General features: G+C 42.5%; 2 protein-coding genes across 18 annotated transcripts in view; both read left to right on the top strand.

Moving 5' to 3' along the window:
* LOC115591711 (receptor-type tyrosine-protein phosphatase F-like) overlaps positions 1 to 17,459 on the top strand; it is a 309,359-nt gene that overhangs the window by 173,562 nt on the left and 118,338 nt on the right. For all 17 annotated transcript variants that reach the window (XR_003985993.1, XR_003985994.1, XR_003985995.1 and 14 more), the window contains one exon: positions 4,240 to 4,321. Coding sequence is in view for 13 of the 17 variants with exons in the window: in XM_030433937.1 (XP_030289797.1) it covers positions 4,240 to 4,321 (82 nt within the window). In the remaining 4 variants the exon portion in view is untranslated. The remainder of the gene's footprint in view (positions 1 to 4,239; positions 4,322 to 17,459) is intronic.
* On the top strand, positions 9,777 to 14,108 carry LOC115591713 (uncharacterized). The gene is made up of 2 exons (XM_030433944.1): positions 9,777 to 13,565; positions 13,823 to 14,108. Exon 1 carries the CDS (start codon positions 9,801 to 9,803, stop codon positions 11,889 to 11,891), a length of 2,091 nt encoding a protein of 696 aa, XP_030289804.1. The 5' UTR covers positions 9,777 to 9,800; the 3' UTR covers positions 11,892 to 13,565; positions 13,823 to 14,108.

The raw sequence follows: 17,459 nt of genomic DNA, 5'->3' as shown, positions 1-17,459 counted from the left end.
ACTCTGTCAGAGACTTACCGCAAGTTTCTTTAAGTCTGGGATTTCTGTCTGGCATTTTAAATTTGGACTAGTAACTCATAAACTGTTTGAGGTAAAAGAAAGAATATTATAGTGTAGCTTCCCTAGATGCACCTGAGTCAATTGATATAGGACACTCAAATTTGATACTGCCAACATTTTTTGGCAGTTTTTGATTTTGAAATTCTCTTGGTACATATTTCATCAAATCTTCACCAAATGTGGTACATAAGATATTTAGATGAGCTCAAGTAAAACGTAGGTAGACTTCCTTTATATAACTTACTGTTTATCTGTCATCTTTTGAGGGTGCAGCCTGATGCACTTGACAGACGGGTTCCATGTTGAAACCGTTAAGGACCAAATCTTGGAATTTTGTTTATAGGGGCTGTATGTATATACTGTAAGTATGAATAATATCCTACAAATCAACCCCCAAGTGGCACAACAGTAACAACAAAACATGATACTGCCTTTAAGAAGATGAAACTTGGTGCACATGTACTCCATGAGCATGTGCACAACATATTACAGCATGGTACCAGCAGTGCCAACTTGTGGCCATTTAAAAAATGTCAGGATATCTCCTTAAAGTCCGTGTAAAGCAAATTCAGCCATTTTTTTTAAACACATTAAAAAGGTCATAAATGTATTTCCTTAAAACATGTAAAAAGCCATTCAACCATTTAGAATTTAATTTTGGAGCTAGGCTCACAAACTGTGTTTCAACATTTCTGTGTTCAGGATTTAATGGGCGGGTCAGAAGTCATGGCCGCGTTACGTAACGCAGGCCATGACTAACAGGTTTAGTCAGTTTTAGTTAAAAAAAAACAAAAGTATAGTCTTTTAACAAATTAATTTAGGTCAACATAAGATCCACAAGCTCACAATGTGTTGTAATGTGTTGAACTTGTAGATCTGCTCTTTTCACAACTTATGTGTGACACGAGGTTGAAAAGTTGAAATATGGAGATAATAGGTTTCTGTCCAACAGCACTCTCCAATACTTATGGATTATATTTAAAATATGTCCATATATCTGGGGGTAGGCGTAAACATGTGACGTGACGTGACGTGAAGCTCGAAGTTTGGCAGTGAACCGTAGAACCTCCGTATACCTACGCATTTGCGCTAATGCGTAGGGATATGTATAGAAGTGAATCTGTTCCATAATTCAAATTAAAATGGATTAATAGAAATGCTTTTTCATTTTCAGAATATAGCTGCATTTTCTGACTCATAAACAAAATGAGTAATAAATCATCCAAATTGCATTTTCATTTTTTTCTTCAAGGCTGCTCATTCTGTAACTTAATTAAAATGATAAAGAAAATTTCATTGAAGATGTGCAAGATGAGCAGTCTTGAAGAAGAAAATGAAAATGCAATTTGGATGATTTATTACTCATTTTATTTATGAGTCACACAATGCAGCAATGACCTTAAAATGAAAAAGCATTTCTGCAAATGCATTTTAATTTTCAAATTTGACATTTCAAATTAAATTTTGGTAACTATTTGCTGAGGCATCTTTTGAAAATTAAATCTTAAATGTCCTTTTCTTTATCATTTTAATTAAGCTACAAAATGAGCATGCAAAATGAAAATGCAATTTGGATGATTTATTACTCATTTTATTTAGTAAAAAAATGCAGCTATATTTTGAAAATGAAAAAGCATTTCTATAAATCCATTTTAATTTGAATTATGGAACAGATTCACTTCCATACATATCCCTACGCATTAGCGCAAATGCATAGGGATACGGAGGTTCTACGGTTGAGAAAATGTAGTGCCAAAAGAAAGGCCGGTCTGACGGCGATGTGAAGCAGTGTAAGCGGATGTAAAACATGTATGTACTTTATATGACCCCACTTCAAAAAACATGAACTATCCCTTTAAACACTCTGATTAAGCTGTAAATCAAGGCGGTGATAAGCAAACATGAATCCTGGTTCTGTTTGTCTATATCACTCCTAAATTGTTTACAGAAAAATAAACAAAATATTTTTAATATTTAGTAGGCAACCCACTTTTATGCAAGAGTGATCTTAAAAGCACTAAAAAAGTTAAAGTTGGCCTACTTACTAAAGGTGCATTATGTATTTTTGAATAGAATAGAATAGAATAGAATAGAATTACTTTAATGATCCCAGACTGGGAAATTATTTTGTTACAGCAGTAGTGGGTCAGCAAATAAAACACTTTGTACATAACATAAATAGAATCCAATATATACATAGTGTATATATACAGTGCACAGTGTGCTATAAACAATAAACAATAATAATATATACAACAAAACTAAATATGCAAAATATACTATAACAATAATAATATATACAACAAAACAGTAGAGAGACCAGAGTTCTCTGTCAGGCAGAGGTGAGAGAGTTATTGTATAATGTGATGGATTGTGGCAGGAAAGATTTCCTGTATCTATTGCTACGACAGCGAAGCTGAAGCAGCCTTCCGGAGAAGGTGCTCCGCTGTCTGACCAGTGTGAGTTGGAGAGGGTGGAGAGGAATATCCATGATGGATAACAGTTTTTTCAGTGTCCTCCTCTCCACCACAGCCTCCAGAGTGTCCTGTTTGCAGCCAATCACAGAGCCAGCCTTCCTGATCAGTTTTTTGAGTCTGTTGGTGTCGCTGGCTCCAATGCTGCTTCCCCAACAAACCACAGCAAAGAAAAGTACACTGGCCACCACAGACTGATAAAAGATCTCCAACATCTTGCTGCACACGTTGAAGGATCTCAGCTTCCTCAGGAAGTAAAGTCTGCTCATCCCCTTCTTGTAAACAGCTTCAGTGTTAGATCTCCAGTCCAGTCTGTGGTTGATGGTAACACCCAGGTACTTGTAATCCTCCACCGCCTCCACATCCTTTCCCAGAATGCACAGAGGTTGGAAAGCCGTCTTCCTCTTCTTCCTGAAATCTATCACCATCTCTCTGGTCTTGCTGATGTTCAGCCGCAGGTGATTCTGTCCAGTCCACTCCACAAAGTTGTCTACCAGTGCCCTGTACTCCTCCTCCTGTCCCTAACTTATACACCCAACAACAGCCGAGTCGTCAGAAAACTTTTGCAGGTGACACGACCCGGTGTTGTACTGAAAGTCAGTGGTGTATAAGGTGAACAGGAAAGGAGACAGTACAGTCCCCTGTGGAGCTCCTGTATCACTAACCACCGCATCAGACAGAACACTGCCCATACGGACAAACTGTGGCCTGCCTGTCAGGTAGTCAGTAATACAGGAGATCATTGTGTCATCTACACCCATCACCCGCAGCTTCTCCCCCAGTAGCAGTGGCTGAATGGTGTTAAAAGCACTAGAGAAATCAAAGAATGTGATTCTCACAGTACCTCCTCCACCATCCAGGTGCGAATGGGCTCGTTGCAGCAGGTAGATGACAGCGTCATCAACTCCCAAGTGGGGCTGGTAAGCAAATTGCAGAGGGTCTAGCAGGGCTCTCACCTGCGGCCTCAGGTTGGCCAAAACCAGTCTCTCCAGCACCTTCATGACGTAAGATGTGAGGGCCACTGGTCGATAGTCATTGAGGTCTGATGGTGTCGACTTCTTTGGAACAGGAACCAGGCAGGAAGTCTTCCAAAGCACCGGTATTCTCTCCTGACCAAGGCTCAGGTTGTAGAGGTGTTGAAGGACAGGAGACAGCTGGCTGGCACATGTCTTCAGGATCCTGGGGCTGATACCGTCAGGGCCTGCAGCCTTCTGCTGGTGGAGTCTCTCCAGCTGTCTCCTAACCTGGCCTGCAGTCACAGTCATGCGGGGGAGGCTGCTGGTGTCTTTAGTGGAGGACGAGGAGGTGGAGGAGGAGGTGAAGGTGGAGGAGGAGGAGGTAGAGGAGGAGGAGGAGGAGGAGGAGGAGAAGAAGGAGAGGTGCTGCACAGGAGAGCTGAGGAGATTGAGGGAGGAGAGGAGGAAGCATTTGGGGCAGTGAGGGTGTGTGGGGGTCTGGAGGTGTCATGGAGACGACAGAAGGCTGTGAGCTTGGTTTTGCAAATCCAAATTCCTTCCTTATGATATGTTACTCCTCACTGTGCGCCTCTGAGGACAGGGGAAGAGGAGAGATCAAATTTGAAATGTTTAGAAAAATGTTAGGACCTGATGATTGAAAATAAATATGATTCATGTTAAAAATGTGGTTTATTTATGACTATATGGCATAAGGGTGTGTAATGCAGTTGTTTCTGTCTTTAATACAGATGGTACTACATAGTGGTTGCTCCTGTTACCCTGGTTTCTCTGAAAAGATGGGACAACCCTGAGGACATGGACATACATGGGGTGAGTGAACGTGTACTTGCATAAGTCATGTAAAGGGAACAATGTCTGTTCTCACAGTTTTTAAGAGCTCACTGCCCATATAGGGAGCAGAGGACCTAAAAACAGCCCCCAGAAACCTACAGCATTCAATCTGAAGACTTATTTTAAGACTTGGTAATTGGTAAAGCTCAGGGTTAGGGTTTGGTTTAAACATGTGTGACTAACATGTGGGCGGCTGTAGCTCAGTGGGTAGAGCTGGTGGACCAATGATCGAAAGGTCGCTGGTTTGAATCCTGGCTCCCCTGGGGTGGAACTGAGCTACATGTCGAAGTGTCCTTGAGCAAGATACTGAACCCCAAAATTGCTCCTGATGTGCAGTTGGCACCTTGTGTGGCAGCCTCTGTCATCATTATGGGTCTTGCAATGAGCTGGCAACCTTGAAAAAGGGGGATAAAAGTGGTAACATCCCGGCGACCCTCATGGTAAAAGAGAAAGAAAATTATAGCTGCTGCGCAGCGATGGGTTGGGTCCGGGCTATTTTTGGAAAATTTAGGCAATTCTGAGCAACAAACAGGAGAACAGGAAGACAAGCCAGTTGACAACAATGTTCATTTTGGACCACTTGAGGCTTGAACTCACAACTTCTGGAACCAAAGACTGTCATCTGTCGCTCTGAGCTAATTGGCAAGTGGTAATACAACAGTGGCTTCACAAATTGAGTAAGCCATTCACTGTTGTGCAGGCAGATTTAAAACCACTGTAAAAAATTCAGTTATCAAGACAAAAATCTGAAACTACACATATTGCAGCATGGAGATATTGGTAATTTGTTTTTTAAAATGATTGATTTGCTCCATAAATTTGAATAACTGATGTTTAAAAATGCTGCTTGCATTGACTGATATTATTCACATGAGAGCAGAATTCAAAATGTTCTCAAAAATTCAGTTTTTTAGGTAAAATTCTGATATTTGTCAAACGTCATCTATCATGACTTAAAAATTTGAAAAACATTTTCATGAACATTGAAGATTTATTTATCAATTTGCAGGTATATGTTTACAGTAGTAGTCACAGTCAAACATTTTCATGCACTGTAGGCAAAAATTGTGGGAGGAGATAAGTTTTTATAAGTTTTACAGTTAAAAAAAAACAGTGATGCACTTCATAATTTTTAATAGGTTTAAATGTACAAAAGTTTCTTTAGTATTGGGGCTACAGTTTGATGAAAGTGTGAAGTCCTAGCGGGTTGATTTGTTATGAATTTTCAATGTTTTGAACTTTAGATGCTTGCTGTAGCGCCACCATCAGGACTACTGGCTTGGGTTTACAGTTGAGGTAATCTGGCATGAGACTGGACCTTTGTGTAAAATGTGGCTAGCTTTCACCCACGGTCCGGTCAAGCTATTTGTTCTTATTTAATCTAGAGTCTTGCTGTGATGCCAACATCCGGACAATTGTCTTGTGTCTCATGTTGAGACATCTGACATTTTGATCTGTCATCAACATCATCATCATCATCATCATCATCCTTGCTGGATCTCAAACCCACAAGCCCTGACACCAAGAACCAGCTCCTAACTCACTGAGCTAATTGGCTGGAAGTGAGAGCTGCTGTGTAGCTTCATTTGTCGTCTCAGGGAGTCACTGTTCGGGCAGCTGTTGTCAAGGCAGATTTCAAAAATGGTCAAAATGTAATAAAATTCTCTTACCTGAACAAAAGTCTGATAATACATAAATTGCATCTTGACAGCATGGAAATGTTGGTGAAGTGTTTTGCTTCATAAGAGTAAATCTGATGTTTAAAAATGCCACTCTTACATTGACTCCAGTTGTTCCAATGAGAGCAGAATTCAAAATGTTCTCAAAAATTCAGTTTTTGAGATAAAATTCAGATATTTGCCAAACTTCATCAACCATGACTCCAAAATATTCTCAATTTTTTTCAGGAAGATTGAAAATGTATTTAGCAAGAATTTGATAGTATATTGTTGTGTCAAATCTCAATTCATTCATAAGATACACTCCAAACCTGCAGAGGGCGACCACATGCAAAAGCAGTTGGTGGAACCCAAATTCTTGCCAAGTGCTGCTAGTGGGACAATATTCACCTGCGCTCCCACAGGAAAAGCAAGGCATTAAATGTTTGGAAGTAGCTCAGTTAGCCCTTTCACCTGCTCCTGGAAACAGGGCAGGACCACAGCTCCTGATCAACCAGAAGATGCAACTGGTAGGAAAAAACAACTTTTTATGTGGATGATGTGTTGAAGTCATGCTTCTCCAAGACTGTTTGTTGACTTAGCAAGTAATAGTTTAAGTTGGATAAATTTGATTAAGCTAATTTAATTTTATGTATTTTGTTAAGACTTTGTGAACCTACTGGTTAAGCATGTATATTGGTACTTTAATCATTTATTGATTTGAAATCCTAGGTTAATTTAAATTACTTTGTTTGAAGATCGAGTAATAGTAACATTTTATTTAGGAAAACTTTGAGGGAAAATGTTTATTGGAATTTATTTTGAGACTAATGCATGTCTTTTCTGTCCATCTTTAAGGTTATCACTTCATCATTATGTTTATGTCCACTGAAACCATCAAACCCAAAACCATCTTCAAGAAAATAAAAATCAATGAGAATGAGAAGAATTGAGTTGTCCTTTGCATCCTTCAACAGTTGATCAAGCAGTTTTTCAAGTTTGGGCAGAGTTGTGGTCAAAAACACGCAAAACTTGACAGTTGATAACCAGCGTGGCAGTGAAGATTTGGATCAAAGGCCTGAAGTCAAGCTGTCGACGCAAAGGAAAGAAAGAAAGAAAAATTGACTGGAAACTCTTCAACCATGGCGAAGGAAACTCTTGGGAAAACAGTCAAGCAACTGAAGCAAGAGAGGACCTTAGCCAAAACTGCCTTCACCAAGCAAGCAAACTATCTGAGCAGAGCTGCAGATGACATGATCAAGCATGAGCTGCAAGAGGAGTTCAGCAAGCTCAGTTCCCTGGCAAGGAATGTCAGCAATGCAAATGATGAATACGAGGCTGGGCTACTTGCAGACAATGAAGCTGTAACCGATGAGGGTGAAGAAGTCAAGCTTGGCAAGCACCAGCGAGATGACCTTGAAAAGACAATGGAAGAGCGTACGCGAAACTGGATGAAGTCCAGAAAGCAGTTCAATCCAACCTCTGGCGAAGATATGGTGAAAATGAGGTAATCTCTGCAATCCAAGAAGCAGGGAAAGCCTGTGAAAGAGCCAATGAATGCCCCATCACTGCTGTCAATAGAGATGGTTATGAACTGCAGCTGGAAGGAGTGAGGAAGCTCATCCATGATGCAACTGCAAGCCTGAAAGACTGGGAATGATGGATCCCACCTGATCAAACAACACACCTGGAGGGCAGAGTAAAGGACCTGAGAGCACTTGGGAACAACCTCGAAGCCAGAAGGGCAGAATTCCTCACTGCACAAAGAATCGCAGAGGAGGAAAAGAGCCTCAACTTATGACAGCTCAACAACCAGTGTTGAAAATAAAGCCGACCAGTCTACCTAAATTCACTGGGTTCAGAAGGAATTTCCACAGATGGAGGAAAGACTGGGAGAGACTGGCTCAGTGGAAGTGAAGAAGTTCCAACTCCTTGACAGTGTGGACGAGAGAATATGTAGAGACCTGCGCCTGTCAACATACAACAGTGCTGAAGACATATTTAGGGTACTTCAAAACAGGTATGGAAATAAGCCAACAATTGCCTTGGAAATAATTGAGTACCTGGAGATGATCCCCCCTTCACACCAGCCAAGGAAAGTGATTGACCTAATTCAAGCTGTAGAAAAGGCCCTGAATGACCTCATCAAGCTTGAAAGCACTGGAGCCATCAAGAATCCCCTGGTGATCAGATCCATAGAGAGCAAACTGACGGACAATATGAAGAGAGACTGGCTCACATTCATGGTCAATCCAACAAATGGAGTCACACCCGAAAATCACTTTGACAGCCTTCTCACATTCTTAAAGACTCAGGAGGACATTCTAGAGAAACTAGACCAACTGGGTGTAAGTGGAAAGTCTGAAAAGAAGCCTACTTACCTGGAAAAGAAGTATGCCTCCAGAGTCGACAAGGAAAGGAGGATGTGTTGTCTGTGGAGATGAAAGGCACCATGAGAAGATCTTCTTTTGCAAGCAGTTCAGAGAACTAAAACCTAGCGAGAAACTAAGTGCTGTTGAAAAGCTGGGAGCATGCAGAAGATGCCTCAGATGTCATACAGAGGATGAGGAATGTATGGACACTTACCTGTGCAGGAACAGAGACTGCAAGAGAGGAAGCTCCTCAGACCACCATTTCTTTCTTTGCCTGAAAGGAGGATTCAAAGGGAAAGATTCTGAGAAAGTGGGAAAACCCAGCACCAGAAGGCAAGCACTCACGGAGGAACAGGAGAAATTAATATCTGAGCTCACCCCAGGCATGGCAGAAAAATTCAGGAAAGCTTTCACCAACATGGCTGCAAAATCACACTGCACTGAAAAGGACCTACCTGGAGTGATGGACTCAAAGACATGTGAGTTGCCAGTTATTCTTATGCTTTTGGAAGTAACTGCCAATGCAGGACAGAAAATTGGAACTCTCATTGACTTGGCATCAGATACCAACTACATCACTCACAGAGCTGCCAGAAGACTGAAGCTACGGAGTGAAAAGATCACGCTTGTCCATGGAGTCGGAGGCATGGCCATGAAGGTAAAAACCAAAAGATACTCACTCAAGGTGAGAGTCAAGACACCTAGGGGGACAGAAAGAGTGCATGAGCTTATCTGCTATGGCTTGGATGAAATTGCAAAAGTGCACTGAGTAATTAAACCACAACAACTCAAGAGGTTCTTCCCCGATACCAACCTGGAAGATCTTCAAAGACCAGAGCATGTTGAGCTTCTCATCAGCCACCGTGAAGGAAGACTCGCTCCACAGAGTAAAAGTAGTAGAAGACCTCGTCCTTTGGGACAGCCCTTTAGGAAAGACTGTTGGCGGAGCACATCCAGACCTCTGTGAAGCAGTGGACATGGCTCTGCATAATTCTGAGACTCACTTTGCACGATCGATGAGAACCACAGCAGTGAAGTATCAAGAAATTGCGGAGATCCAAGAATTCAAAGCTGAAACCAAAAGCACAGTTGCTGGCAGAGAGTTCTTAGACTGGTGGAAATGGGACAGCATTGGAGCAGCCTGAGAACCCATGTGTGGAGGATGCCGGTGCGGCAACTGTCAACCAGGAGGCAAAGACATGATTCTGAGTGAGGAAAGAAAGCTGGAGATTATCAGGCAAGGCCTCACCTATGTGAAAGCGGATGCACACAGTCAGGAGCCTCACTGGGACACAAAATATCCATGGGTTCAAGATCCAAGTTCCCTGCCCAACAACAGGAATGCAGTGGAGGCCACCTTTCTGAGGACAGAGACAGCTCAAGAAAGAACCCGAGTGGTGTGTGGCATACACAACTCAAGTCCATGAGATGGTGGAGAGGAAAGCAGCAAAGAAACTCACCAAGGAGACCATCGCTGACTGGAAAGGCCCAGTATGGTACGTCAGCCACTTGGTGGCGCCAAACCCACACTCCATTACAACACCTGTGCAACTGGTATGGAATAGCAGCCAGAAGTTTAAAGGGCTCAGCATGAATGACCTCCTTCTGAAAGGGCCTGATATTTTCAATCCCATCCGAGCAGTGCTACTAAGGTTCAGAAGAGGAGTCCATTCTGCTCTTGGCGATATCAAGAAAATGTACAATTCTGTATGGCTTGAAGACCTGGAGATGCACCTCCACAGATTTCTCTGGAAAGACAGTGAAGATGGAGAAATTGAGGAATACGCCATCACCAGAGTCAACATTGGCGATCGACCAGCAGGGTGCATCGCACAACTGGCCATGAGAGAGACAGCAAAGCTGCCCACGTTTGCGCACCTCAAGGAAGAGCGTAGGATCCTTGAAGAGGATTCCTATGTAGATGACATCCTTACATCCCACAATGACCTGGAAAGGCTGGACGAAACCACCAAAACAGTTGAAGAAATCCTGAAGGCAGGTAGATTCTTCCTCAAGCCGTGGGTCCGTTCAGGCCAAAGTGGGAGGCAGAAGGATGCATCAGAACATCCAGCATCATCAGACCAGGTCTTCATTCTTCCCAACCAAATGAGAGGAGACGACAACAAAGCCCTTGGAGTTGGTTACCTGGTTGAATCTGACAAACTGTACCTCATGACCTCGATAAACTTCTCAAAGAGAAAAAAGAAGATGAGAATCAGCCAAAATCTCCTTGGAGATGAGGTGAGAGAAAAAGCCCCAAACCCACTGACTAGGAGACAACTGCTTAGCCAAGTAGCTAGCTTGTATGACCCAATAGGCCTTGCAACACCTGTCAAACAGAAGGGAGCCATTCTAGTCAGAAAAGCTTTTCAAGAAGCTGGAGGCAAAACTCTGACCCGAGATACATGGGACAAACCTCTGTCTGAAAGACTGAGAGAAGAAGCCATCCACCTGTTTGAGGAATACACAAGCCTCAACCAAATAACCTTCCACAGAAGCCTCACACCAGTCAAAAGGATTGGAGGACCCTGGGGAATAACATTTTTTGATGGAAGTGACCAGAGCTATGGAGCTGTTGCATACTTCAGATGGGAAACCAAACAAGGCATCCTGGTCCGGCTTGTTGAGTCCAAAGCAAAGCTCACACCACTTGACCAAAAGGGAGAACCAGTGAAGGCTGAGGTCTGTGATGCTGTCTTCGCTGTAAGACTCAAAAGATACATTGAAAAGCACAGTCGCATGCAAGTTGAACGTTGGCTCCATCTGCTGGACAGCCAAACTGTGCTGGGAGCAATCCAAAGAGAAAGCTATGGGTACCAGACCTTTTTCGCAAACAGAGTTGGAGAGATCCAGAAGTCCACATCTGTTGAAGACTGGAGATGGAATCCTGGTGAGCAGAACATTGCGGACCTCATAACAAGAGGAGCAACCCCAGAAGACCTCAAAGAGGACTCTGTGTGGCAAAATAGACCAGAGTTTTTGAAACGATCTTTGGAAGAGTGGCTGACAAAGTCAGCCAAAGACGTCGCTGCGTGTGCCAAAGAAGGTATAAACAGACTCCAAAGGAAATGTTTCACAGCAGCACTGACTCGGGCACAGGTGAAAATGGTCCCAACCTCTGCTCCAACCAAGACCGACCAAAGCAGCCCTAGTGGAGAAGAACACCAAATCCAAGTCCGGAGACCACCTGCTGGTTCTGCAGTGAGGAAAATCCTTGACATCAGCAAGTTCAGCAGTTTAACCAAACTAACCAGAGTCATTGCCTGGATATGGAGAGTTGCCACAAAATGGAAAAAAGTGCTGGCCAGAACCTCAGCCACAAGTAAACCAAAAGGGGAGGCAATTCCTTCAGTCCAAAAGATCAGGTCCAGAGCCAAAGAAGCTGCGCTTACCATCAGGGAGTGTGAAGATGCGCTCAGGGATCTGTTCCTTGCAGCCCAAGAGGAGGTAACCTTTCCAGGCATCACACTCAACAGACTTGCTGTGATCAGAGATGAAAACACTGGACTTTTGCTCTGAGGGGGAAGGTTTCAAATGTTTAATGAAGAAAAAGCTGCAGTACCAATCTTGCCTTACACATCATGGATATCAACCCTTCTAGCTCAAGAAGCCCACAATGCAAATCATGAAGAAATTGCAGGTACACTCCTCCAGATGAGAAAGAAAGCCTGGGTGGTAAGAGGCCGGAAACTAGCTCAAAAGATTGTTGACAACTGTGTGACATGCAGAAAAGCCAAGGCCAGAAGATGCCAGCAGATCATGAGCGACCTTCCATCTGAGCGTATAACACCAGCCAATCCATTCAAGTACACAACAGTGGACTTATTTGGACCGTATGAAGTGAAGGATGAGGTGAGAAAGAAGGTGAAGCTCAAAGTGTGGGGAATTGTCTTCTGCTGCATGGCATCCAGAGCTATGCACACAGACCTCGTCAGTGACCAGTCAGCTGAAGGCTTCCTGTTGGCCTACCAATGATTCACAGCACTGAGAGGGCATCCAAGGAAACTGTGGTCGGATCCTGGAAAGAACTTTGTTGGAGCCAGACCTGCCCTCAAAGAGCTCTACATGTTTCTGGACCAACTAGAGAAGTCAAAACTTGAAAATGAAGCCTCCAACCACAGCACAGAATGAAGCTGGAAAATCCACCCTGCAGACTCACCTCACAGGAACGGAGCCGCTGAAGCTGCTGTCCGCATCGTGAAGAGGGCTTTGCACAATCTTGGAGGTAATGGAGTCTTCACATGGGGTGAGTTTCAAACCTTCCTTTATATGGCTTCCAACCTTGCCAATGAAAGACCAGTTGATGCCAGGACTCGGAGCCGGAAGGACTGTGTAGAATACATCAGCCCAAATTCACTTCTGCTCGGAAGAACTGGACCAAGCGGCAATCCAGGGACCTTTGACTTTGAAGGCTACTCTTACAAGAGATTAAGAGCCATTCAAACAGAAGTTGGCCGGTTTTGGAGGAAATGGAGCCAGTTAGCAGGACCAAACCTGTTTGTCAGGACCAAGTGGCACACAGCACACAGGAATGTGACCATTGGAGATGTCGTCTGGCTGGCTGACCAAAACACCCTCAGAGGTCAGTTCAGGCTTGCCAGAGTCATCAGTGTCAACACTGACCAGAAAGGAATTGCAGGGGATGTGCATGTCAGACCCTTCCCCAGCTACCCAGTCTAAACTGTGAAGCCTACTCAAAAGGTGAAAAAGCCATCCACCAAAATACCTGCAACAGTTCTTCACAGGGATGTCACGACAGATAGTTGTCCTGCTTCCAGTTGAAGAGCAGCAACAAAACTAAAATTGAAACAACTGAATCCAGTACAGTATGCAACTGGTGTGACCTCCTTGGGTTGGTAAACCAGGAGGTCAAGTGGGAGGTGTTGTGTCAAATCTCAATTCATTCATAAGATACACTCCAAACCTGCAGAGGGCGACCACATGCAAAAGCAGTTGGTGGAACCCAAATTCTTGCCAAGTGCTGCTAGTGGGACAATATTCACCTGCGCACCCACAGGAAAAGCAAGGCATTAAAGGTTTGGAAGTAGCTCAGTTAGCCCTTTCACCTGCTCCTGGAAACAGGGCATGACCACAGCTCCTGATCAACCAGAAGATGCAACTGGTAGGAAAAAACAACTTTTTATGTGGATGATGTGTTGAAGTCATGCTTCTCCATGACTGTTTGTTGACTTGGTAAGTAATAGTTTAAGTTGGATAAATTTGGTTAAGCTAATTTAATTTTATGTATTTTGTTAAGACTTTGTGAACCTACTGGTTAAGCATGTATACTGGTACTTTAATCATTAACTGATTTGAAATCCTAGGTTAATTTAAATTACTTTGTTTGAAGATCGAGTAATAGTAACATTTCATTTAGGAAAACTTTGAGGGAAAATGTTTATTGGAATTTATTTTGAGACTAATGCATGTCTTTTCTGTCTATCTTTAAGGTTATCAACCTATTCCATTTCATCATTCCGTTTATGTCCACTGAAACCATCAAACCCAAAACCATCTTCAAAAAAATAAATCAAAGAATGAGAAGAACTGAGTTGTCCTTTGCATCCTTCAACAGTTGATCAAGCAGTTTTTCAAGTTTGGGCAGAGTTGTGGTCAAAAACACGCAAAACTTGACATATGTTTACAGTACTGTTTACAGTCAAACATTTTGATGCACTGTAGGCTTAATTTTTGATAAATCAAAAATCTGAGAAACAAGTTTTGTGGAGGACGGTCTGAAGATGCTCTCTAGCAAGTTTGGTGACAATTGAGCAAAAATTGTGGGAGGAGATTTTTAGTTTTATGTTTTACAGGTTTTGAAAAAAAACTGAGTGATGGACTTCATAATTTGTAATGAGTTTAAGTGGACTAAAGTGACAGCAGTATTGGGGCTACAGTTTGGTGAAAGTTTCAAAACTGTAGCATGTACTGTTGGTTTTGTAGGTATTTTTAAAGTTTTTAAAATGTAAACGCTTATTGTGTCCCCCCTTGGGAAGTATGACTTCCTCGTAAGAAAGGAAGAAGAGAGAATTCCTAGGAATACAATAGTGTCCTGGCAGCTTAGCTGCCCGGACCCTAATTACACTTAGGACTGTTTTTAGACCAAACTGTGTTTTTAACATTCCTTTAGAAAGACATGGTGATGTCTGTGCTGAACCTGCGCTCTTTTAAACAAATCCTTTATCATAAATGATGTCATTTTAGATAACAACCTAGACAGCATTCTACTTACAGAGACATGGCTTGGCACTGATGCACCTGTTGTGGCTTCTCCACCAAATTTTTACTTTTTATTTTCTACTAGAGGGGCACAAAAAGGAGGCGGAACTGCTTCAATCAGCAAAGACACCATGTTGTCAACTGAAGTCTTTTTTAACAAATATTCATCATTTAAGTACTATGCCTTTGTTTTTAGCAGCCCCCCCATCCTCTGTATGACAGTCTACAGACCACCCCGCTATTCCACCTCTTTTAACAGTGAATTCTCAGAGCCACTGTCAATAACCCATAGCAATTATTACAGAATATTAATAACCGGTGATTTTAATTTACACTTAGATAATTTCTCAGATACAATGTTGAGAGAATATTTAAACCTTGCCTAGATTTTAATCAACATGTCACAGAGCCGACCCACAGCAGGGGGCGCACCTTGGACCTGGTCATAACCTATGGCCTGTCCATTGGTGCGCCCTCTGTTGTGGACCTGGCTGTGTCTGACCACTTTTGTGTGTTTTTTACAATCACCAGTTTTAACCAGCAGGAGGCCCCAGTGAGAACAGTGAGGAAACGCTACCTAACTTCTGAAGTGGCTGCGAAATTTTATCCAGATTTTACAGAGCACTCCTGCAGAAATTTTACCAGCACCATGTGATTTTATTGACAGTTTTAACCATAAAATAAAATCAACGCTGGACTCAGTGGCTCCACTTTTAATAAAAACAATTGATACAAGACCTACCTATAGGACAAACCACAGTACAGAGACAGCCCTTTTAAAGATTTTAAATGACATCATATAAATGACAACCATAAACTCACAGTCTTGGTACTACTGGATCTAACCGCCGCCTTTGATACAGTAGACATCACATTTTATTAAATAGACTGAAGAACCTGGCCCTTTTAAAGATTTTAAATGACATCATATAAATGACAACCATAAACTCACAGTCTTGGTACTACTGGATCTAACCGCCGCCTTTGATACAGTAGACATCACATTTTATTAAATAGACTGAAGAACCTGGTCGGCCTCTCTGGTACTGTTCTTAAGTGGTTCGTTTCTTACCTCACAGATCGACACTTCTTTGTAAGTATGGATACATGTTCCTCAGAAACCCACAAAATAAAGTGTGGGGTTCCCCAGGGTCAATTTTGGGTCCAACTCTTTTTAATCTTTACATGCTTACCCTTGGGGACGTCATCAGGAGGCACGGCATCAGCTTTCATAGTTATGCTGACGATACGCAACTGTACATCGCCGTGTCTCCTGATGACACAGGGCATATTGATGTCATTTTTAACTGCATTTTATATATCAAGACATGGATGGCAGCAAATTTCCTACAGCTCAACCAGGACAAAACAGAGGTTTTACTCATTGGTCCTGAAGGCCAGAAAGAGAAACTTTTACCAAAGTTAAAGGATTTTAAACCATCCCAATCTGTAAAAAATCTGGGTGTGATTTTTGACTCTGAGCTCAGTTTTATTCCACACATCAAAAATATAACAAAGATAGGTTTTTACCATCTTAAGAATATAGCCAGAGTCAGCCCGTTTCTCTCTCAGGCCAGCACGGAGGTGCTGATGCATGCTTTATAGACTACTTAGACTACTGTAATGCCTTGCTCTATGGCCTTCCCAAAAAGAGCATCTCAAATGTACAATTATTTACAATTATTACAGAACTCAGAGTGCTGATGAGGACCAGAGGGCGGGAGCACATTACACAGGTTTTAAAGTCGCTGCGTTGGCTCCCCGTGCATTTCAGGATCGATTTTAAGGTTCTTTTACTAGTTAAGTGTCTTAACGGTCTTGGGCCTCTCTGACCTGCTTTTACTCAATCAGCCCCCGCGGACCCCGAGGACCTCCGGCACTGGCCTTTTAACCATACCACAGGTTAGTTTAAAAAAGCATGGGGAGGCGGCTTTCAGTTATTATGGGCCCTGACTGTGGAACAGCCTGCCAGACAACCTCAGGGTCGAGTAGACTGTTGAGGTTTTTAAAAAGAGGCTCAAGACCCACCTTTTTAACTAGGCTTTCAATTGATTTTGAATTTTTTAAAATTCCGTTTATGCTGTGCTAATCAAAGCACTTGTATTCTTTATCCTTTTTACTGTTTTAATCTCTCACGTTTTTAGTGCGGGGCCTCCTGTCTGCCCGGGTTGGGGTGGTCTCTGTGTCTCTTTTTTGTATGGAGCCTCTTGTTGTTCTGGGTTGGACTGTAGTCTGTTGTCTGGCAACCATTACTCCCACAAACACCGCTGTAGCCATGGTCACATGATGCCGTCCTCACGTCTTCTGCAGGCAGGAAGTGTAGTAGCTCATTAGCATTTAAAGGGAAAGGCACTGAAACCGGCCACCTGGAGCAGGGCTGTGAAACTGGTGTTTCAAAACCCTGCTGTGGTCAATCCTTCAGCTTTTTTTTGACCAAAGCATGTTACTAACATTCCATTTAGACATCAAGGAACCATGTCAAGAAGCAGAAATGACCATAATATGGAACCTTTAAGCAGCGCTAAGCACTGTTGCTTTTGGAGTTGTTCAAATTAATAAATATGGTTATGAAATAAGTATCGAAATAAATACATGCTTCAACAAATAGCTGCATGAGTTCAGCTTGGAGCAATAATATGTGTATCACTGAGATAATCTCACATAAGCAAAAAAGCCTAGATTTATTCAGGTAAGGTTTTCTAAAGAATTGATCATTTAAAGTGTATTACAGAGACTAGGTGTCGTTAAATTATACAGAGCAATTGTGTTACGCTCGGTCTAGGGAGCCGAGCCTAAAAAAAATAACCGACACCCAAACACGGTGTAAGTTAAGTGAAAACAAACAATTTATTTACAAGACAACAGGTG

The sequence above is a fragment of the Sparus aurata genome, chromosome 11 (genome assembly GCF_900880675.1).
Source record: "Sparus aurata chromosome 11, fSpaAur1.1, whole genome shotgun sequence".
Lineage (NCBI taxonomy): Eukaryota > Metazoa > Chordata > Actinopteri > Spariformes > Sparidae > Sparus > Sparus aurata.
Note: the sequence above shows the minus strand (reverse complement) of the source record. Positions and strands in the feature narration are given on the sequence as shown.